Genomic DNA, 24,636 nt, shown 5'->3' with positions numbered 1-24,636 from the left:
TACTCACTCCTAAACCCTAAAATTATCCTTACCACCCTTTACCACTACCATACTCAGTGGTGGTTGGTGGCAAATCACATTGGAGGGACAAGTTATACACATAAAAAACTACACATAATAATATACACATCAATATACATTAGTGTAAATATAAACATAAAAAATCACTTACCTTACACTGCCGCTTGATGTTCTGCAGCACGTCCTCATTGTTCTGCAACATGGCCTCTGAGTGCGAAGCAGACACCCAACTGTCTCATCCAATCAAGCCGCTCTTCTCATGCTGTTAAGTAGCATGAGTAAAGCATCTTGATTGGCTGGAAAGGGTTGGCCCCATGCTCCAAAAGGCACTGCAGGCCTGTGCCTGCTCTACAACCCAGCTGTCCAAGGCAGCAGGGTTGGGGAGGCTTGAACTGCGCATGCAGGTTTGGCCGTAGCAAGGTAGCCGGGCAAACCAACATTCACACTTCTAACTTAAGTGGCCCTTTACTGCTGCCAATCATTGGCAGCAGTGACGCACTGGCTCTGCCCTGCCCTCACTCCATTTGCTGTCAGAAAGCCTAAAAAATAAAATGGTAATAAGATAATTCTATTACCATTTTATTTTTTACGCTTTCTGCACAGCAGTGTGGGGGGCAACGCTCCTCTGCTCCCACAGAGGAACGGTCGCTGCCCACATCTCAAGCCTAAAATTACCCTTATCAACCTTTACCACTATCCATCTATAACCCTAAAAATACCTTTACCACCCTTTGCCACTACCAACCCCTAAATCGTAAAAATACACTCACCACCCTTTAGCATTACAACCCACCCCTAAACCCTCAAATTACGTGTACCATCCTTTACCGTTTACCCCTACCCGTACCAAAACCCTAAAATTACCCTTACCTCCATTTACCACTATCCCCTTAACTATATATATATATATTCACCCCTAAAAGACCTCATCAACCATCCCCAAACCCCAAAACCCTTCACTACCCCTAAATCAGACCTGCTTGCACACGTGGTGCAACTGTGTGACACACAATATTGGTTCCCATCACACGGTCACCCGGCTAGAAGCCAATATCACACGGTGGCAGGGAAAACAAGCTTAAAACCACTGTAAACAGTGGCTTTCAGCTTGTTTTCAGAGGCTTTTAACTCCTGATGTCCATTAATGGGTGTGAAAACACCCCAGAACATCTGCAACAGCCTCAGCAAGCTTTTGTTTTTGTTTTTGAGTTTCCAGAGGAGGGAGTTTGAGGCCAGGGTGGGGCATAAGAGCCTCTTAGTTGTTTCGTGACACAAGGCCCACACCCTCCTAACACTGGGAGATTTTTTTAAGTTGGCAGGTCTGCTTGAATCCAATTTTAATGTTATTTTGATTTTTTATTAAAATTATCTTTCCTTTCAAACGTCTCCTTTGATTTTCAATTTTTTGGATATTTCTTTAAAATTCTCTTTTTCTTAAAATTGGTTTTCGATGATTTGGTTTCCTCCAATGTGGTTTCTTAGTTTTAATTTTCTCTTAATTCACATATATCAGACTAGGTCATTTCTGTCATCACTGCATATAATGTGTGTAGGAGGCTGGCTCTCTATATAGTATAAAAAAATGATGTGCGCTATGCAGAGAGTCCAAGCAACCCCACCTTGGTTTACAGAGGTAAAAACTAGTCCACCTCATGCTCTAATTTTTATGGTAGCTTGGTCAAGCAGCTAGGCCAATCTTGGAGAAGTACAAACCATTTGTTGTACTCACAGTATCAATAAGAATGGGCAAACACTCAAAGGAATAACTCAAAACCAATTTATAAAAATACTTCAGATTTTTATAAACATTTTACGACCAACATTATCACAATTGGGTAAGTACTTTTTAAGGTATGATTTTTCAAAATTTAGAATATCTCTTGCTTTTGTTCATAATGAGACAAAACTTTAAAATGCATATAAAATCAGACAATGTGTTTGCCAGTGTCTCCTTTTGATTCTAGGTCGAGGTCATGAAGAGGTCCTGTGGACCAGCCGGGGAACTTCGGGTGGTTCCCGGTTTTGGCAGGAGCAGCTGCTGAAGAGCCCTTGGAACTGGTGCAGGACCAGTGTGGGGGACCACTTGGAAAAGCAATGCACAGGTGAACTACAAGGTGAATCTGTTGGGTCACCTTGGAGTGTAGAAGTTGCAAGGGGTGGTGGACCCTTAGAACACAGCTGATTCTCTGCTGCAGGGCCCAGGGAGGCTAGGTGCAGAGCATATAGGTGAGGCAGGAGCTGTGTACAAAGGTGCTCTTGGAAGCAGGAGGCAGGTCACTTTGAGGGTGGACTGCAGGTCAGTAGGGCCACTCTGGGGGATGGTTCTGATGTGTCCTGAAGTCCCTTGACTATGGCTTGTTCCCGGTCCCTTGGGAGTCCAGAGTGGACTTTCCTTCTGGGTCCTCGACATTGGGGGTCAGCTCCCAGGCTATTGTACGGTTCAGCCACTGGATATCGCAGTGCCACTAAACTTTGCACACTTGCAGGGTATGTCCTCCGGGTCCATTGGGTGAAATTCAGTCCAGCTGCTCTGTCCAGTTCCTTGGTCAGTGGCCAATCAGTGAACTGGCCTTCACTGATCTTTTGCTTCTTTGTAGCAGGGAGTGATGTCTTCACTCTGGAGGGAGATCTTTGGTGATTTTCAGAAGGGTGGAGATCCTCTGGGGTTTTGTAGAGTTTGTCTGATGTTCACACAACCCCTCAGTGGTGATTGTCGAGTCCTGGGTGCAGAAGGCAGGGTTTGGTGCATTTTACTTTGTGCAGAAGGAATGCAGTTCTCTTCTTTGTTGCAGACCTTCTTGTGTCCTTCATATCTGATCTGCAGGTGTAGGGGTTCCCACTAAATAATGCATTTAGTGGGAGTTTTGGGGAGTATTTACAAGTGACCAATGGGTCATTTTCCGTAGGGTGGCTACACCCACTATGTGACCACTTCTTGTGGGTAGAGGTCACTTCCCTAAACCTGATAGGCTATTTTCCTACAATGCAAGATGGAGGACAATGACATGGATAGGTCACCTCTCATGCAACACCTTAAGGGTGGTGCAAGCTGGGAGTGGGCACTCCTCCTGTCCTTTGGCATTTTCCCACCATTGCTACCACTAAAAGTGGGGGCTTGCAAAGGGGGCAGCCATCTGCTGCTAGCAGCCGGGCTGGGGGTAAAGTTTCAAGGGCAGTAAGTCCTTGAAGCTCATAGGTAGGGCTGTGCACATTCCTGGGGAGGAGGTATGACACCTCTGCCCAGGAATGGCTTTGTTCCCTGGACCCAGAAAGCAAAGGCTCTCACCCCGGATTCCAAAATCTTGTCTAATGGTGGCTGGCTGGTTGTGACTGGCCAGCAACCATGCCAGGGTTAGTTAGCTTTTGCAGGGGTCACCTCAAAGGTGGCCCCTGGGTACATTTTGAAATATATCCAGTACTGGTACCAGTTTGGATTTATTGTTCTGAGTTGTTCAATACAAAGCAACGCAGTGTTCAGAGTGGCCATCATGTAGCTGTGAAACTAATACTGACCAGTGTCCAGCACATGCATTTAAAATGGCTGCTCTTGTCACTTACTATATCCAGGTTTGGAAAGGACACAGTAGGGGCATATTGCTCATGCATCTGTGCCCACACATGCAGTATAGTGCACCCTGCCTTACGGCTGAAAGGTCTGTCAGCGGGGTGACTTACCTATATTGCATGGTGGATTGTCGACAGGTAACACAGGCTGTGGCCAATGTCAGTTTTGCATTTTAGGATTGCACCAGGACACTCAGTCTGCATTAGCAGTGCCCAGTGCATCTGGATGCATGGTCCCTCAGGGTGGCACAAACTGTGCTACTGCCCTCAGGGGCCTACCCTTAGCACCCCATCCCCTGGGTACCTAAGTACAATTTACTAGGGACTTATAGTGGCAGCTAAAGGTGTTGCCAGTTGTGCCAATGCATCACAGTTTTGGGAAAGAGATCTGGCCCAGGGAACCTGGTTAGCAGGGCCCTGGGCAGTAACAACTTTGAAACTACATTGAATACCAGGGAAAAAGTGGGGGCTTACCATGTCAAAAGAGGCACTTTTCCTACACTGTGCAATTGGCCTCTAAGGCTTTGCACTGATCTGTCAGGTAGGTGCCACTTTGTTTCTTTAATGACCTCTCTCTCTGTATGCTTTTCCATTAAAAAATCACATTTGATAAAGAAAAATGTCTGCAATATTACCAAAGCAAAGGCCTACATCCTGTGCTCAGTTACAAACCTAGTTATCAATCAAATACTGAACTGTTGGAAAGAGCACGATCAGTATAGGACCAGCTCCATCATCTTACTCGGTATTCCCCTTTTTTTGCTCCTTTCTGGTGTGGATTCAGCCATTGTGGGTCTAAAAATTTCCATAGCGAAACCTTAAAACAAAAGTGATAAAATTACCAGAATAAAAAGCACAACTCGCAAGGCACTGAACGGCACTAAGGGTGGTACCCTTACTGCATCAATACTTTTTGTTTTTCAGATTTTTCACGTGCAGTATTACCATTACTTTTTACTGGTGACTATTGTTGTTTGTTAAAACACATAGAGGGTCATTACAACCCTGGCGGACGGCGTTAAAGCTGCGGTAATACCGCAAACATGCCGGCAGGAAAAAAAAGGGAATTATGACCGTGGCGGAAACCGCCAACATAGACAGCCACTTTAACACTCTGACCGCCACGGCGGTACAGACAAGCAGTGCGGCGGTCACCGCCAACAGACAGGCGGGAGACAATGTACCGCCCGCAGTATTCCAACAGGCCAATCCGCTACCTTTTCCGGGGCGGATTCACAGTGGATAAAAACACGGCGAAAACAGATTTTGCAATGGGAAAAAACTCACCTTAACACACTCCACGTGGAAGGAGGGCACCATGGAGCCCGAACTCCAAATACTCCCTACGCTTGTCTTCCTGCTCCTCTACGAACATCAGCAAGACAACGGTGAGTACTGCACCTACGACATAGGGGAGGGGGGGGCAAAAGTCAGGGACACACACACGCAACACCCCCAGCCCCACCCCGAACCTCACCCACTACAACACACACACCAATGCAAATCCAAACATCACAGTAAAAACCCACAACCCCCCCGGAAGAATGCAAAGACAAAAGTGAATCAGTATAACTATTGTAATGTATAAAAATACAGTAAGCTCATATATACAGAAATATATACACATTCCAAATATATACATCACGATTAGTAGTGCAGGTATGCACAATTCATTGTCCGTGGACCACTGGGCCCAAAATGCATGGGCGAGGCCCACACACAATACCTGTCGAGAAAAGGAGAGAACACTGCAGGGGCATCAGATAGAAATACAACAGGCACCTCAGGGGGAAGGGAAGGGGGGGCACCTCAGCCGGATGAGTGCAAAGCCAGATCCACGACGGGGCTCCATGCCCATTGATGTATCCTGGGGAGTGCAAAGCCACAGTTTCTCAAGTCTCTACAGTGGGTGGGTTGCCCACTGTACCATCCTGGGGAGTGCAAAGCCACAGTCTCTCAAGTCTCTACAGTGGGTGGTTTGCCCACTGTACCATCCTGGGGAGTGCAAAGCCACAGTCTCTCAAGTGGATAACAGTCTCCACTGGTTCTGGAGGGGGACTGGTGCCCAGAGTGCTTCATCCTGTGAAGGATTCAGGTAGTGGATGCAGTTCGCCACTGGTTCTGGAGGGGGACTGGTGCCCAGAGTGCCTCATCCTGTGAAGGATTCAGGTAGTGGATGCAGTTCTCCACTGGTTCTGGAGGGGGACTGGTGCCCAGAGTGCCTCATCCTGTGAAGGATTCAGGTAGTGGATGCAGTTCTCCACTGGTTCTGGAGGGGGACTGGTGCCCAGAGTGCTTAATCCTGTGAAGGATTCAGGTAGTGGATGCAGTTCTCCACTGGTTCTGGAGGGGGACTGGTGCCCAGAGTGCATCACGCTCCTCGTGACGGTCCCAGTTCCGTCACTGTCCCAGCCGCACATGGGCTAACAATGCTTGAGTTGGCGGTGCTTGCCCTGTTCAGCAGTGCTTGCCATGGCGGTCTTTGCCCTGTTCAGCGGTGCTTGCCATGGCGGTCTTTGCCCTGTTCAGCGGTGCTTGACTTTGCAGTTTCTGACCTGTTCAGCGGTGCTTGCCATGGCGGTCTTTGCCCTGTTCAGCGGTGCTTGACTTTGCAGTTTCTGACCTGTTTAGCGGTGCTTGCCATGGCGGTCTTTGCCCTGTTCAGCGGTGCTTGCCCTGTTCAGCGGTGCTTGCCATGGCGGTCTTTGCCCTGTTCAGCAGTGCTTGACTTTGCGGTTTCTGACCTGTTCAGCGGTGCTTGCCATGGCGGTCTCTGCCCTGTTCAGCGGTGCTTGCCCTGTTCAGCGGTGCTTGCCATGGCGGTCTTTGCCCTGTTCAGCGGTGCTTGACTTTGCAGTTTCTGACCTGTTCAGCGGTGCTTGCCATGGCGGTCTTTGCCCTGTTCAGCGGTGCTTGCCATAGCGGTCTTTGCCCTGTTCAGCGGTGCTTGACTTTGCAGTTTCTGACCTGTTCAGGGGTGCTTGCCATGGCGGTCTTTGCCCTGTTCAGCGGTGCTTGCCCTGTTCAGCGGTGCTTGCCCTGTTCAGTGGTGCTTGCCATGGCGGCCTTTGCCCTGTTCAGCGGTGCTTGCCATGTTCAGCGGTGCTTGACTTTGCTGTCTGTGACCAATGCAGCGGTGTGTGGCATGACGGTCCCTCAGTGCCCAGTGGGGCTGTGGGTGCCCGGGCCCTCCAGGGCACTGACGCTGGCGGTGGTCTCCGGACCAGTGACGATAGTGCTGCCCTCCAGGGCAGTGACTCTGGCGGTGGTCTCCGGACCCGTGACGATAGTGCTGCCCTCCAGGGCACTGACTCTGGCGGTGGTCTCCGGCCCAGTGATAATAGTGCTGCCCTCCAGGGCAGTGCCCTGGCGGTGGTCTCTGGACCAGTGACGATAGTGCTGCCCTCCAAGGCACTGACTCTGGCGGTGGTCTCCGGACCAGTGACGATTGTGTTGCCCTCCAGGGCACTGACTCTGGCGGTGGTCTCCGGACCAGTGATGATAGTGCTGCCCTCCAGGTCACTGACTCTGGCAGTGGTCTCTGGACCAGTGACGATGGGGCTGGAGGTCGCGTCCTGGCCAGCGGGGAGGATGGCGGCCTTCTCCGCCGTGCTGCTCTTACCAGACTTTGGAGACTTCTTCTGCCCCTTCACCACCTTGGGAGGGGTCACAGCTGACTCGACACTCCCCCCGGGAGCCTTGTGGGCGGCTTTGCCGGCAGGAGTCTTCACCCTCTCCCGTCGGGCACTGTCCAACTTCTGGTGCTTTACAGGGGGTGGACTGGCAGTGCTTTGGCTCCGTGTCACACTGGCTGCCCTGGTGGCCGGTGCACTCCACATACCTCTAACACGCACTACTGGTACCGGACTTTTTTTGGCTGAGGTGCTAGTACGGGACCTATGAATTGGAGGGGTGGGGATGGTGGGACAGAGGTCAAGGTTGCTCAGGAAAAGTTTCTGACGAACACTGGGATGGGTAGCTGGAGGAGGTCTGGGAGTGGAGGAAGAGGAGGTGGTTGTAGGAGGTGTAACTTTAGATGATTTGGGTGCAGGTGCAGGTTCTGGAGGCTGTCGTGAGGTGGATGGATGTTGGGTGTGTGTGTGTCCGCGTTTGTGTACTTTGGGAGGGGGCGTCACAGACACACTGGGAGAGGACACAGGGGACGTGTAAATGGTAGTGGGGGTGGTGAGTGCAGGTGAGTGGGGTGTGGTGCTGGGTGTTCTGGTGCGAGTCCTAGTGGCTGTAGTGGTAGTGCATGCAGGTGAGATTGTAGACAAGACTGGGAGGGAGGAGGGAGACGACGAGGAGGGGGACACAGTGGAGGCAGTGGATGTTGCTGTGTCTGTATGTGGGTGATGCTTGTGTGAGTGCCTGTGGGATGTGTGGTGCCTATGTTTGCCTGAGCTGCCCTTGTGTGTTGAGGTGTGTGCAGGCTGGTCTGATGGTGTGCTTGGGATAGGCTGGGGTACAGGGGATTGGGTCTGGGTGGAGGATGTTGGAGGGGGGAGGCTAGACACAGGGACAATGGCTGCCATCAGTGCTAAGGCCAGAGATTGCAGGGTTCGATGATGGGCAGCCTGACCAGAATGAATGCCCTCCAGGAATGCATTAGTGTGTTGCAACTCCCTTTCTACACCTTGGATGGCATTCACAATGGTAGACTGCCCAACAGTGAGTGACCTGAGGAGGTCAATGGCCTCCTCACTGAGGGCAGCAGGGGTGACAGGGGCAGGGGCTGAGGTGCCTGGGGCGAAGGTGATTCCCACCCTCCTGGATGAGCGGGCATGGAGCGAAGGCTGAGGGGCTGCTGGGAGGGCGGTGCTGGTAGGGGGGGGTGGCTGTACCTGTAGAAGTGGGGGGCACAGATTGTGCCGCCACCACAAGGGAGCTCCCATCAGAGGACAAGTCAGTGTCGCTGTTTGCTGATCCGGTGACCAACGTGAAGCTCCCCTCGCCCTCCGTCCCACTGGTGTATTCTGTGTCCGTGGTGTGGCCCTCCATGGCCATGTGGGATGCAGCCCCCTCGTGCTCCGGTGCCACTGTACCTCCGCCTGATGATGCTGATGCACAAAAGAACAGGGAGAGCACAAAAAGGGGTGGGGAAACAGAAGAAAGACAGGTTGAGTGCATGGCTTACCGCTACCGTTGGCGGACAATACAGACACAGCAGCCCACTGCACTACGCCGTGCTCTTGGCCTCTACAGATGCAGTTCCTGGGATATGGCCTACATGGCTATGAGTGTCATCTACCCACATAGATGACACAGGGGCATGTATACCTGTACTTGGCACTCTACAGAGGTAGGGTGGAGTGGCACATGACCTGGATTCCGGAGGGGCCTAGCCTACGGAACTTGCCCTGGCCTAGGGAAACCTACAGCCCTCTTCCCCCACCCAGACCCCTCCACTGTGCGCAAAGTCATGAGAATGTGAGTTTACTCACCCCCTTGTGTCTGCTGTGATGCCCTCATGCGCCCATCCAACTCAGGGTAGGCCACCGCCAAGATCCGGAACATCAGGGGGGTCATGGTTCGACGGGCACCCCTCCCACGTTGGGAGGCCATCCCCAGCTGAGCCTCCACCGTCTTCTTGCTTCAGCGGCGAATGTCCATCTTTTACGGCAGTGGGTGCTCCGTCTCTGGTAGACCCCCAGGGTCCGGATGTCCTTGGCGATGGCACGCCAAATATCCTTCTTCTGGTGGGCGCTGACCTACATGACATGTACAGGGGAAGAAGACAAGTCATTAGCAACAGCACCGTCGAAGTGAGTGGCCCACATCCCTGCCCTTGCCATGTGGCACATGCAATCACACTTCTTCATGCTCGCAGGACTCTGCCCCCTTCCTACTGACATCCAGCCCTCTCCACCCAGGCATAGCCCATACAACGTGCTCCCTGTGTACTTACCTGTTGGTCTGGAGGACCGTAGAGTAGCGTGTACTGGGGGAGGACCCCGTCCACGAGCTTCTCCAACTCCTGTGCAGTGAAGGCAGGGGCCCTTTCCCCAGACGCACCAGCCATTGTCTCTTCCAGACCGAGGTCACAGCAGCACTTGCAGTGTAGGTCCTCTCCTGTCGAAGATCAGGTATCGAGTGATTGAACAGATAGAAAATGGCGGTCACGTCCATGGCGGAGACATCCGCGGCGGTGCGTAACATCATCGCCGGCGCACTTCGCCATTGGCTCCTGGGACCCATAGGGTCCAATGTTAACCAATGCAGCATTGCGCCGCGGTCTTTGACCGCCTACTGCGACGGTGTACAACGCCAGCGCAGTTACCTGACATCCCATTGTCCCACTCTAGAGGTCAGGCAGCCGCCATTTCAGGGGACCACATGGCTTCATTTACAACTGCATCACACATACCTAGGCCTACTCTCAACACACATACAGGAAGGATATTGTATTTAGTGTCGTGTTCTGTGTAGCTGTGGGTACATACCTCAGAATTTGTTGACTCTGTGGTCGCTGTTGTCCTTCATAGGCACCGTCAGCTGGGACACGTGAGGAGATGGCGGAATCCTCCGGTGTACCGACCGCGGGTGGACCTGTTAACAATGGAGGAGCAACATTTAATCATCACCTACAGGTTTGACCGTGCCACAATCCAGGAACTGTGTACCCAGTTGAAGCCAGACCTGATGTCACCAATCCGCCATCCCACAGGAATCCCCCCTCAAGTGCAGGTGCTATCAGTGCTCCATTTCCTAGCAAGTGGGTCATTTCAAATAACAGTGGCCATGGCATCAGGGATGTCCCAGCCTATGTTTTCCAACGTGTTATCCAGAGTGTTGTCTGCACTGCTGAAACACGTGAGGAGCTACATCGTTTTCCCTCAGGTGGAGGATTTGGCTACAGTTAAAGGTGACTTCTATGCCCTGGGACATATCCCTAACATCATAGGTGCCATTGATGGTACCCATGTGGCTTTGGTCCCCCCCACAGGAGTGAACAGGTGTACAGGAACCGGAAGAGTTATCATTCAATGAATGTACAGATGGTATGTTTGGCAGACCAGTATATCTCGCAGGTAAATGCCATGTTCCCTGGCTCAGTGCATGACGCCTACATCCTGCGGAATAGCAGCATCACATATGTTATGGGTCAACTCCAGAGGCACCATGTGTGGCTATTAGGGGACTCTGGTTACCCCAACCTGCCATGGCTACTGACCCCAGTGAGGAATCCCAGGACCAGGGCAGAGGAACGCTACAATGAGGCCCATGGGCAGACTAGGAGGGTGATCGAACGCACCTTCAGCCTCCTGAAGGCCAGGTTCAGGTGCCTCCATATGACAGCTGGTTCCCTATTCTATTCACCAAGGAAGGTGTGCCAGATCATCTTCGCCTGCTCGATGCTTCACAATCTTGCTTTGCGACGCCAGGTGCCTTTTCTGCAGGAGGATGGTCCAGATGACGGTGTTGTGGCAGCTGTGGAGCCTGTGGACAGTGATGAGGAGGAAGCAGAGGAAGAAGAAATTGACAACAGGGACTCTGTCATACAGCAATATTTCCAGTGACACACAGGTGAGAATTTTTTTTTTACTATTACATTCACTTTCACACTTCTACCTCTATCCTGTCTCTCAATTTGAAGTAGTATCTGCTAACTGAGTGATACATTTCCATTACGGTTTCACAGGTGTGGTTACCAACGTGTGTCATCTGCTTGCATCCCTCATGGGCTTGTGATGTGTGACATAGGTATGTTGACATTACTATTGAGAACGGATTTTGTCACTGTCATAGCTAATACACATTTTCAAAATCACAGACTGACTCCAGATTGTATTGTGGTTCAAGGGTGTTTATTGAAGTGCTAATTATTGGAGGGGGTGGCAAAATGGTGATGGGTGATGGTGGAGGAATGTCCAGTCTATTAGTCTCACAGGTGCATTGCCCACATGGGCATAGGAAGTGGAGCTGGGGCAGTTCCAATATGGACAGGGTAACAAAGTGGGGCAGTGGGAGGACAATCAGGGTGGTCTCATTTCCTGGCAGGGGTCTTGCCATCTTGCTCTGCCCTGTTACTGGATCTCAGGGACCGCTTGCGGGGTGGTTCTCCGTCTGCAGGGGGTGGGGTGCTGGTGTGGTGGTCCTGTGGCGGGGCGTCCTGTCCACTAGCGCCGGCGGAGGTGGTGGGCAGTTCATCGTCCAGGCTAGTGTCAGGGGCCCCTTGGAGTGCCACGGTGTCCCTCATGGTCTTTTGTATGTCCTTCAGCACCCCTACGATGGTGCCCAGGGCGGAGCTGATGGTTCTGAGCTCCTCCCTGAAGCCCAAATACTGTTCCTCCTGCATGCGCTGGGTATCCTGAAACTTGGCCAGGACCGTTGCTATCGTCTCCTGGGAGTGGTGGTATGCTCCCATGATGGAGGAGAGGGCCTCGTGGAGAGTGGGTTCCCTTGGCCTGTCCACCCCCTGTCGCACGGCAGCCCTCCCAGTTCCCCTGTGTTCCTGTGCCTCCGTCCCATGGACTGTGTGCCCACTACCACTGCCCCCAGGTCCCTGTTGTTGTTGGGGTGGTGGGTTATCCTGGGTTCCCTGTAGTGGTGGACACACAGCTGACTGACGTGTCCTGGGGACGGAGGTATGGGCCCGCTGGGTGGGTGCTGTGCTGGTGTTACCAGAGGGTGGAAGGTCAGTGTTGGGCTGTGCCTGTGCGAGGGGAACCGACTGTCCCGAGGCCCACGATGGTCCGGGCTGGTTATCTGGATCCAGTTGGCCAGAGCTGCTGTCATCACTGTGGGCCTCTTCTGGGGGTGGAGTGGACATGTCTGGACCCTCCTGTCTGGTGACGTTACGTAGTGGTCCTGCAGGGGTATAAAAGCATGATTATTGCATCTGTGTGTGTCATGGTGTGCAATGGGTGGGTGTGCGTGTACCCCAGTGCAAGCATTCCTGTGTGGGGGCTTGTGTGATGATGGTTCGGGGGTGTTATGGGTATGTGCAGTGGGCATGCTTTAGTGATGGGTGTCCATGCTTAGTTGTGTCATGCAGGGCTTGGTGTGGGGATGGGTGGTTTGTGTTATTAGTACATTAGTGAGGAGTTGGAGTGACAGGGGAGGGGGTGGGGGTGTGTGATAGCATGCAGGTAGGGTGGGGAATATGATAGTTGAGATTTGACTTACCAGTGTCCATTCCTCCACCGACTCCTCCGAGGCCCTCTGGATGCATAATGGTCAAGACCTGCTCCTCCCATGTTGTTAGTTGTGGGGGAGGAGGTGGGGGTCCTCCGCCAGTCCGCTGAATCGCGATGTTGTGCCTGGAGACCACTGAACGCACCTTCCCCTGTAGGTCGTTCCACCTCTTCCTGATGTCCTCCCGATTTCTTGGGTGCTGTCCCACTGCGTTTACCCTGTCGACGATTCTTCGCCATAGCTCCATCTTCCTGGCTATAGAGGTGTGCTGCACCTGTGATCCAAATAGCTGTGGCTCTACCCGTACGATTTCCTCCACCATAACCCTGAGCTCCTCCTCGGAAAACCTGGGGTGTCTTTGGCGTGCCATGGGTTGGTGTAGGTGATGTGTGGGGTGGTGTGTGGAATTTTTTGCGTGGATGTTGTGTGGGTGATGGTGTTCTGTGCCTCTGTGTGGTGGGGTTCTCTATTGCTGTGCTCTCTCTCTCTCGCCTTCATCTCTGATTGTGGGTCGTAGGGGTTTGTGGGTGTGTGTTTTATATTGTGTTGGGTGTGTGCGAGTGTTGTTTGTATGTGTATCAGGTGTGTGTCTTTCGAAATGTCCAATGTGGCGGTGTTTTTGAGATGTGTGTGTATTTTGAGCGCAGCGGTGTGTACCGCCAATGGAATACCGCGGTTCAAAGACCGCCGCGTGGATTCGTGGGTCGTAGTAGCATGGGCGTGTTTCTGTTGCTGTGACGCTGGAGGATTTGTTATCACCGGATTATCACTGACCTTTGGTGTGGTGGACTTGTGTGGGTGTCTGAATTTCAGCGGATTCCGAGATGTGGGTCATGATAGCTGTGGCGGAATTCCGCGGCCGCGGCGGTGTATTGGCGGTGTTCTGCACGGCAGTAAGCGGCTTTTACCGCCAATGTTTTAATGACCCCCATAATTATTCCAAACATTGTAGATATTGAATCTGCACTGACTTCAGACCAGTTTCATCAGAATTCCCCTTTTGACCTTCTTGAATGTTTTGTCGGCAGAGAGCTCTCTTGAAGGATCGGAGTTGAAGTAATAAACAAGCATTTGCAATGCAATGGGTCTCACATTTGCTGGACTTAGAGCTATTAGCGTTGTAAATTTTTATACTGTACTTTTCTTGCCACATAAATTGAAAATAAAAAGTAAAACTGTTTCACATAAGCAAGCCGATTTAAAGTGCCCCAGCATGAGCATGAAGCGCAAAGGAGAGACAGAAAAGGAAACAGAAGTTCATTCGCTGTCAAACCTATCAGCAGTTTTACAATTATCCATGTAACAGGGTCGATGTCATGCAAAGCGCTCGACTACTGCCCAGCAAGATTGCGCTGCGTAGGAAATAAAAAGAAAAAGTAGTCCAGAAGCCATGCGGATAACACAGAGCTTCATATGTTTTCAGAAGTTGGTTGGTACGCTCGAGGAGGGCTACACACCCTCAAATGAATCAAGTGAATTTTAAAAGGCAAGCCCACGAACCAACGAAACTGATGGGCGTGCGGTAGGTGTGGTTAAATGCCCACAAAGAGATTACAGCAGGATAGAGCACTTGCACGCTCAACCCTAAAAAAGTGTACTTTTTAGGTGTGATGCACATCTTTTTCTTATTCTTTCATCACCCATCACTGCACCCTTTTGCATTTTAATGTGAGCACTAGATCTTGACTGAAATTATTTAAACCTAAATGGTATGCAATGAATACATAAAAAGTAGGCAATGAATAAATTAATTGCTATAAATGAGTGTTTATTTTCCCTGCTCTGTACTTGCCTGGGTAAAACTCAAGACTATGCAGCACATATTGGTTCAATTTGGGATAAGAACCCGAGAGAACCACTGTTTCTTATTATATAGAAAATAAGACAAGCAAATAAAATGTATGGAATAACAAACCTAGCACATCATGGATGTTCAGCAGGAAGGGCTTTCTTCTGCCTAGTGAATGCCATTCAAAGTGAACATTTCAAGGAAACCAGTTTGACGGAAAGGGGTTGGTAGAATAAATTTTGTCAGATTTGATTTTCCTCAAATTCACATAGTATTTAGTTGGGGCGCAGTGGATCTCTGTATGTTGCAGTAGGGCTGACATGGGAACTACCTACCATCAGTGCACCCTCACAACCTTGGCTTAACAACATCAGTGATATCATAGTATAATTACCACTATTGAAGATGCCTCTACATCAAAAATGCTAGCTTTTTTTTTTTAATCTGTTTTATTAGTTTCAAAACATATTAACTGCAGCAACTACAGAAACAGGTTTACTATGCCTTACAGTAAAATAACATTGTCCGTTGATCTTGACACATGATGTAGAACAGTATTACCATGTATTACCATGTATTACATTACCCTAGGAACATCCAATGTATTGTAAACCATAGACATCACTCTCACCTTCTGGGCAGCCCCTCTGTAAGTATTTTTTGCATGCGCATTAACATTTATCATTACAAACCTATGTGGCAAGCGAGTGGGCAGATTAAGCATCTCGTCTTCAATGTTCCCTCCCGGTCCAATTTTGGCTAGCCAGTCTTACCATTCCTCTGGTGCGATTCAGATCAATATGAAGCGATCTTTCAAATACAGGACACTGTAAGGTTTCACTGTATCCTATTGCGGAATTGTACATAGACTGGTTGTACTTAGACCATCCTGGATAAGTAAGAGATGACTATGTGTAATGCAATGATCCAGCTGTCCATTGGGTTTGTCATGGTGGGCGGTTGTCATTTTTGGCCTCTAGTTTTGTCACTAGTGTTTCCCATGTGTCATAGCCCGTGCTTAGCTGGCCCCTATTGCGTAGGGATCGTAGTGTGTGTACTTCTGTACGTGCCCCTTTTAATGTCAGGTGGCGCCAAGTGGAGACCTCTGGAGGCATATATGCCTTCCATCTCATAGCAATTAATCTTTTGTACATGATGAACACCAGATTAGCAAACCTTTGGATATGTGTGTGCCTTTTGGATCTAGGGCGAGGTCCCAAAAGGCAGGACTCTGGGATGGGGGCGAATGTATAATCCGTAATGTCTGAGACGTCTGCTACTATTATCTGCCATTCCTTCTGTAACGGGGACACATTCCCATACCATATGATAGAATCGAGCCACAGGAAACCCACATCGAGGACAGCCAGTGTTTGAGGCAGGGTACATGCTTTGGATACGATATGGGGATAAATAAGCCTGGTGAACAAAATTTAACTGTGTGTATCGACATTTAGGGTTACGGGATACCCTCTTTACCTGTTGGAGAGCTTCCGCCCACAATTTGGGTGTCAGGGGCTGTGGGAGATTTGTATTCCATCTATTAAGTGCCGCCTCTGGCTGCATGACTTCATTTCCTGATAATGCCCTATACAGGGTGGTTATTACCTTTTTTGAGCCGATATCTGTCAGTAATGTATGAAGGGCGAATGAGCACAGAGGTTCCCTATCCCCTTGTTCCGAGGCTGTTCTGATTAAATGGCATATAACGTGATAGGTGATAAAGTGTCCCGGGCCCATCGAGGTAAGTTTCATAATAGCTTCGAATGACATTAAGCCGCCATCTTCGAAGTATTCTCCTACCGTCTCCATCCCTGCCTCTACCCAGGGAGTAATGGAATGGGATTTGAGTAATTATGTGCCACCCGATATTTGTCCAATCGGGATTAGGGGGGGGTAGACTGTCCGCCCTGTATATATTGTCGCCAGCTCGTATGTGCAGCTCTTAATAGAATGTCGTCTCCTGTTCGCATTTGTGTGCATTCAGATAACCAGGTGTATAAGGGGGTATCTCCCAGATGTGTCCCCACCCATGTCGCCTCCGAGTTCTCAGGAGCACCCAACCAATGTACAGGCTACTGCAATGTAGTAAAGCTCAAAGTTCAGAGCACCTAAGCCCCCGTCCTGCAGAGGACGCTGCAGGGTTGTAAGTGCCACTCGGTGTCTGTCTTGTCCCCATATGAGTCCCAGTAGCAAGCTATTTAGTTCACGAAAGAAACTCTTGGGAACAAATATGGGCAGTGCTGCAAAATAGTATAATAACCCTGGTAGAATCAGCATATTGGCTATTGCCACTCTGCCCAGGGCGAAAGCGGTAATGAACACCAAAATTGGAGCGATCCTTTCATTGATCGAAGCGTACGACCCAAATTGGGGTCTCTCAAGGCATCCATCTTGTGATACACTTGAATGCCCAGGTATTTAAAGGAGTCTAAACACCACTCCATTCGATAAGTGGGAAGTGCCTCCCTAATAGTAGCTGGCAGTTGGATTAGGGGAAAAAGGTAAGATTTAGACCTGTTTATTGCTCCAAAGGTGTCAAATGATAACATCACGTCAGGTAGCGTTTCCCTGCCGTTCTCCAGGTAGATCAATGCATCATCTGCATAAAGCGATATGATATGATACTTCCCATCCTCCGGAGCCCCCACTGCATGGCTCACATGCGTAATTGAGCAGCAAGAGGTTCCATCGCGAGCTCGAACAACAGGGATGACAGTGAGCAGCCCTGTCTGGTTCCCCTGCTAATTGGAAAGCTCTTGGATATCAGTCCTCCTATCTTCACGCTAGCAGATGGATTGGCGTATAAGGTCTGCACCCATCTCACAAATCCCTGTCCAAACCCCATATGCCTTAATGTGGCAAATACAAATTTTAAGCTTACAGTGTCAAATGCCTTTTCTATATCCAGAGATACGGCTACGCTGTTGTGTGCTGTGGGTGGGGTGTCATAGAGAATGCGTAATAGTCTTCTTATGTTAATGAACGTGTTGCAACCTGGTATGAAACCATTTTGGTCTTTATGAACCAAGGTATGAATGACGGGGCAAGTCTATTTGCAAGAACCTTGCCTAGTATCTTGCAGTCAAGTTTAAGAAGAGGTAATGATCTGTACAATCTTACATCTGCCATCTTTATAAAATAATTGTGAAAAATTCTGAGGTGGGGCCCAATGATTTTTATTTTTCAGCTGGGGGGGTGCAGCATTAAAAAGTTTGGAGACCACTGGACTACGGTCTTGCATCCAACAGCCCTTCCAACACAACATAGCGTCCCCCTGTATCCACCTTCTGGGCATGCTGAACATAGGGTCCTCCCGGTGCAATCCATATCATAACCCCCCTGGCATATGCGGAGGAAGAGGTGCCGTATACCTGACCTCCCCAGTGCTTCCTCAGTTTCTGCAATTCACTGTCCAATAAATGTGTTTCCTGTAAGATAGCGAAGTGGGCATTATGACGCTTGAGGAATGAATGAATTCAGTGTCTCTTGGCTGGTGTGGCCTTACCTCACACATTCCATGATAAGATATTATAACTCTGTATATTGTTTATAGTGTGGGTACCCATGATTTAAGAGAGTTCTTGGCGGTGCATGGGCTGGTGTGTTCCCGCCGATGAGGGTATGTGTCTGCATATTTTTGTGACGTACATGTATGATCATTGCAATTGACTGTAGTGCAAACCGTTGAAATATACTTTGTGTGATCCCCTCTCACCCAACAATAACATTGAACCCCAAAACTGGTGGCACACGGGCACACCTCCAATTACCCCCAATACTGACAAAAGAGAAAACATACAACAATTGCAGGTGAGGGCTGTCCATGTGGAAACCATCTGGGGAGGCGTGTCAGCTTCCATTGGGGGTCTGTGCCTTGGCCCTGCAAAAGGATAAATGATAGCCAAGACAGAGCCATCCTCAGCTCCTTCCACGATATAGAACATGTACCGTCCCAGTACGGGTAACTCCCGATTACCAGCCTGATTGCTTTGTCCCGCCACCAGTTCAAAATAGGGGGTGCCGCGGTTGTCCCTTGCAGACCCCCATTATCCTTCATCCATTCAGGCAAAAGCCCTCAATACGTGCCTCCTCGGGCGGCGGGTTCATCTTCCGATGTGGCTGTCAGGTTGGGTAGTTTATGCACCATGCTTATAGGTCATCTGCCATTTGGGGAGTGATGTCCGGTCCCTTAGTCACAACCAGGAGCGTTGATCTAGAGCATCCCATGTCTGAATCTGGAAAAGGCATGGATCAGTCTCATTGAACTGCACTTACCAAGATTATTGGGAGAAATGTACAGAGTCTGTAAAAGGAGCGGAAATGGGTTGCAGGCACCGCTTCAGGAGCATTGTGAAGAATATCATCTCTACAAATACGTTGTTAAATATTTGACTTTTGTGGTACACATGTAATAATTTAATTGGCTTGTTAGTCAGAAGCTAATTTATTGTATCATTTGTTATCTCAGGAGAGAGGTTTATAGAAAACTGAGCAGTCTGTATCCAACTCATGCTTGCCGACAGTACCTCGATGCCTTTTATCAACTGGAGAAGTGCTGCGGATATAGGGAGAACAGCATCCCTCAACTGGAGGATGTGTCGCGATTTTTAAAAGGCAAGACCACGATTGTTCTGACGACTTGGGAGTAATGCATTATTTTGTTTTAAAATACAATAGAACCCGTTAGCAAGAATTTTATTTAGAGCTTATAGAACAAAACACATTTTGAAAGTGCAAGACACAATGCTGAGTTTCATGCAGATGTTTGCCAATCTACAATTTAAAACAAACAATCGTACAATTTGTCTGCTAATTTTAGAATTGTAAACTGTCCAAAATTTCAAAGTACCAAAATATTTGCACAATCTTGACTTCCGATTGCGTCAACAAACCCTGTGTAAGTGGTGAAGCCGGGTACTGTTACAAATGTGACCTTCAGTGTGGCATATGTGCATTGAGCAATCACAAAATGGTGAATCCAAACATTCTTGCAAACATTTCTAAGTGTCAGCATTAATTTACAAGTTAATGAGAGGAGTGAGGACCTCAAATGCAAAGAAGCTAAGAAGTTAGTACTTCACCCCTAGAAACAATTTGGTTCCTCTGTACTGCATCTTCCTATTAGTCTTATGGTAAAATGTAATTTTAATTCAAAACACTTCTTAGAACCTGTTTGTGACATTCTCTTAATTTAAGTGTTGCCGTCTCAGGATCAACATGCAATCCACCTGTACTCTTTGCACACACCGAGGATTTTCTTGCTGAGCGGAACTAGTGACGTAACTAAACTTGAGGCCCCCCACTGCAAGGCACATGGAGGCCCCCCTCCAGACTCAATCAGGAGCTCTCAGGCCAGGGTACTGACCTGAGAGTGCCTCTGGAGCTTGCTCCCCCAACCCCCCCACCCGTACTGCGGGGGGGAGGCTATGTTATGCCACTGAGAGGTACAAGTACCTTGTTGAGTCTGAGGCTGGAAGGTGGTCGTAGGAGGGCTGAGTTCAACACTAACCAGCACTGTTGGACCTGGCCCTTTTTGCATGGTCATCCCTAAACATTTTGCCTCCTTCCTCTTATTTTTACTGACCAGTTTTTGTTGGCTGTAGGACTCTGGGCACTTTACCACTGCTAACCAGTGCTAAAGTGCATATGCTCTCTGTGTAAATTGTAATGGTGATTGAATTTTCTATGACTGGTCTATTTGATTTGCTAGTAAGTCCCTAGTAAAGTGCACTAGAGATACCCAAGGCCTGTAAATCAAATGCTACTAATGGGCCTGCAGCACTGATTGTGCCACCCACCTGAGTAGCCCTGTAAACATGGCTCAGACTTTCCACTGCAGTGTCTGTGTGTGCAGTTTTAACCTTGAACTTCCAATTCGACCTGGCAACTGTACCCACTTACGAGGCCCAAACCTTCCCTTTTTGTACATGCAAGGCACCCCTAAGGTAGGCCCTAGGTAGCCCCATGGGCAGGGTGCTTTGTATGTCAAAGGTGGGACATGTACTGGTGTGTTTTACATGTCCTAACAGTGAAATACTGCTAAACCCAGCTTTCACTGTTGCAAGGCCTATCTCTTTGATAGGTTAACATGGGGGCTGTCTTTAAATATTATTTAAGTGCAGATTCCCTTTGGGAGCAGATAGAAATGTGTAGTTTGGTGTCTCTGAACTTGTTTTTTAAATTGTCAGTTTGAAAATGCCACTTTTAGAAAGCGGGCATTTTCTTGCTTAAACCATTCTGTAACTCTGCCTGTTTGTGGATTCCCTGTCTGGGTCAGACTGACGGTTGGGCTTTTTGTGAATCCCATCTAGACAGTGAGACAAAGGGAGCTAGCCTGCATATGAGTGGAGGGAGGAGTGGTCACTTACACCTGAATGGGCTGTGCCTGCCCTCTCACAATGCAGTCTCCAACTCCCTGGTGTGAATCTGGAACCTGGCCTGGGCAAGGCAGGATCTTGTGAACAACAGAGACTTTCTGATGAAGTTTGCCAACTTCAAAGGCAGAAAGGGGTATAAGTATTGGACCCAAAACCCCTTAAAAATTAGATTTCTTCAAGGATTGAAGAGGAACCTCAGCCAAGGAGAAGAGCTGAAGTGCTGCCCCTGCCTGTGACTGTTCTTTGTTGGGATATCCTGAGGTTGCTGCTTCTACCGGTGAAAGGGGACAAAGACTGGACTTTGTTGTGCATTCCTGCTTGAGAAGAATCTCCAAGGGCTTGAGTTGAGCTTGCCTCCTGTTTTTGAAGTCTCAGGGCCATCAAAGACTTCTTCAGCCAGCACCTGGACTCTATGGTGAGACTCCTGCCCTGCCAAGTGGTGGCCCATCCAGTCCCTGGGCCCTTGAAAGGTGAAGCTGGTGGAAAAGGACTGAAATCCACGAAAAGATCACCGTACGGGAAAATTTTCAACTCATCATCTGCAATGCGGCTGATAAATGACGCGCCGCCGGCCTTTGGTCTGAAATCGCCACTCCGCCTGCATCGCGGCTGGAAGATCGAAGCATTGCGGCTGGAGAAATGATGTGCAATACATGCTAGCAGCTGCTGCTAATGACGCAAACCCCACGCACTTCCATTTTCTGACACCATACAACCGGATTTTGATGCAACATCGCATGAAAAATTGACGCAAAGCCTGCCCGAACCCAAGGCGCCGTCCAGAAATCGGCGCATCGTTCTCTTGCGATGGAGAAAAATGACACATTGCTGACCTGACCGGAGAAGAAACGGCGCATGGCCTCGCTTGCGAGTAAGGAATCGATGCATCGCTGACTTTTCGGACACACGCTCGCTCGTGTGGCTTTATTTTTGGTGCAAACCAGGTACTTTTGAGTAACAACAGTGTTATCACTGTTTTCTATGGATTAAGACTCTTATTCTTTTTAAAATTCATATCTTAACTTGTGTATGTTGAATTGGTGTCGTTTTGGTCTTGTTTGATTTAGATAAATATTACCTATTTTTCTAAACTGGTGTGGTGTCCATTTTGCAGTGGTTTCACTGTGTTACTGTGTGTGTTGGTACAAATACTTCACACATTTCTTATGGGTTTAAGCCTTTCTACTCATGCCATGCTACTAAGGGGGTGAGTAGGGGTTAATCAGGTGTGTTTCTCCTTTACCCTGACCAGATTGAGGGTCCCTGCTTGGACAGAGTGCAAACTGACTGACAACCAGAGATCCCATTTCTAACAAGCACCTTCTAAGCAGAGGGAAAAATTGGTAAAAATGGTGCAGTTGCACAATGAAGAAGCAACGTGGGTTTGTCTGATTGAGCTTAAGAACTCAAGCTCAATAGAATTAATCATCACTGCAGACTATCACAGTTTAATTAGGCTTCCAGAGCTGGTTAGTGCTGCACGTACCCTTACCTCATATGAGAGTATTTAGCTGATAGGTTCAGCTGGTCCAGCCTTATAAGTGCTGAAACAAACTCACACAAGCAACAATGAAGCTAAATATTCTGTGGGCTGAGGCAGGTCCTATAGTTCTGGAAGGGGGTGGGGGGTAACAGAAAATAATGTTTTTTTTTCTTATTTTTTCTTTTTTATTAACTACTGGACTCGATGAACCCTAACTTTGCAGCTTGCACTTAGGGAAGTGCAACTCAGCCCTAAATATGTATGAGAGCCATGACAGACAATAAAGTTGGAAACAGAGGATTGGCCGACGGCAGCAGCACCTCCTTGGAAGCCATGCTGTGAGGGGGTCGGCAAGCACTTCACCACTTTTTTGTTGGATAGATTAGCCAAAGGGGCTCTTTGGTCCAGAGACTATAGGCAAATAATTTCGTAGCAGTGTATGTACGCCAAGCGCTTGGAAGCACAGTAGCTCAAAGGGTTATGCAGTGAATATAGTGTAATGGAAGAGACCGGAGTACTGAGTACTGATGTTGATTGTGTTTGGTGCTGGCTTGATCATTTTATCATCTTGCGCCTCTGTTTGGTATTGTAACGATCAGAAATGCTTATAAGTTATCCTTATATTTTATGGTCGATATAAAACCACGATGCCTTGATTTAGAGTTCGGTAGTACCTGGAAAGTGTCCAGTATTTGGAGGACAAGTTAACTATGGTGTAGAGTTCACTTGTTGAATTTCCCCATCATAGGGATGATATGGCAGAAACAATTCAGTGGTGGATTATACACTGCATTTGTCATTTCCTCCAGAGATGAGAAAATGTTAAATTCCTCTTGAACTCTAAATCAAATTTACATGCATTGCATCTGTTAGAAGGCTACATAGAATTTCAAACACAGTTCCTCAGTGGCTACTTTCTACATGAAGTGAACTGGCGGAAAACGTGTAAACCAAAGTAGTAAAGTGTGTGCAAACAGTGGGGCATATTTACAGCAAAGTGGCACAGCGCAGCACAGTGCCAAAATTGGCAGTGCCACGCTGCATCACTTCAGAAACATAGGGATGCGCCGTATTTACAAAAATACTGCGCACCCCTGTGTTTCCTCTAGTGCTGTCACTAAATTTAGCTGCCTAGCACCAACGCAAGCACAGTGCAAGGGTGCCTGCGGTGAAAGGAATGATTGTTTATGTACAGGAAGGTGTACCGTTCCTGCACATAAACAATCAATAATGGTGATTTGTTAATTCTATGTGTGCTGCAGACTGCAGCACACATAGAAATAGCAAATTGTCATTATTTAATGATTGTTTATGTGCAGGAAGGGACACCTTCTTGCACATAAACAATCATTCATGGCGTTTTGCTCTTTCTATGTGTGACGCAGAATGCAGCACACATAGAAAAGCAAAAACGAGGAGAAATAAAATTAAAGTATTTCTCCTCGTTGCACCATGCTAGCGCCACCCCTGCCTCGTAAATCTGAGGTAGCGTCAAAAACAATGGGTGTTACTGTGGAACGCCCACAGCAACACCCATTGCACGCCCCTCTGCCATAGAAAACTGCATTGGAGGGGGGCATATTTACAAGGAGGCGTTAAGCCACAAAAAGTAGCTTAACGCCACCTTGTAAAAATGCTGAGGGCACAGCAGTGGCATTAAGGGTTTCTAAAAATGCCCCAGTGTGTTTTCAAACTATCTTAAATAGAAACGACAGAGATTTTTCACAGTAAATACAAAACTGCATGATCTTAATTGTCATATAAATAGTATGTGTTCAAGGTTATGATTACTATCAATGACAGGCGGAGGGTTTTCTCGTTTAAGATCATGAATTAAGGGATATCACAAAACAAAATAAGAGGTTAGTGAATGCTACTGTTGTTGTAAAAGAAACATTACTTGGACACTGAGTCAATATGGTGAAAACTTGCATAGTTTTAACTCAAACCGTAGATTTAATCTGACCCCTGGGCATCTGATAATGCATTTCAATTTGCAGAGTCTTCAGGATTCCAGCTGAGACCAGCAGCAGGGCTGCTGTCTGCACGAGATTTCCTTGCCAGTCTGGCATTCCGTGTTTTCCAAACTACTCAATACATAAGGCATCCCTCTTCTCCTGTGCATTCACCAGAACCGTAAGTAAAAATGTTATTTCTGTAATTTTTATCAAATATTCCAATATCGCACCCTTATGCCTATATGACCTGCACAACCCAGTGCAGAAATATATTATTTTGAAATATGCGCCTTTTCTCTTTAC

General features: G+C 48.5%; 1 protein-coding gene across 1 annotated transcript in view; it reads left to right on the top strand.

Annotated features, from left to right (window-relative positions):
• LOC138287174 (tyrosine 3-monooxygenase-like) overlaps positions 1–24,636 on the top strand; it is a 263,248-nt gene that overhangs the window by 115,790 nt on the left and 122,822 nt on the right. The window contains exons 6-7 of the mRNA XM_069227534.1: positions 18,984–19,129; positions 24,376–24,511. Of these exons, the coding sequence (XP_069083635.1) occupies positions 18,984–19,129; positions 24,376–24,511 (282 nt within the window). The remainder of the gene's footprint in view (positions 1–18,983; positions 19,130–24,375; positions 24,512–24,636) is intronic.

The sequence above is a fragment of the Pleurodeles waltl genome, chromosome 4_1 (genome assembly GCF_031143425.1).
Source record: "Pleurodeles waltl isolate 20211129_DDA chromosome 4_1, aPleWal1.hap1.20221129, whole genome shotgun sequence".
NCBI lineage: Eukaryota > Metazoa > Chordata > Amphibia > Caudata > Salamandridae > Pleurodeles > Pleurodeles waltl.
This window is presented reverse-complemented; position numbering and strand designations above follow the sequence as displayed.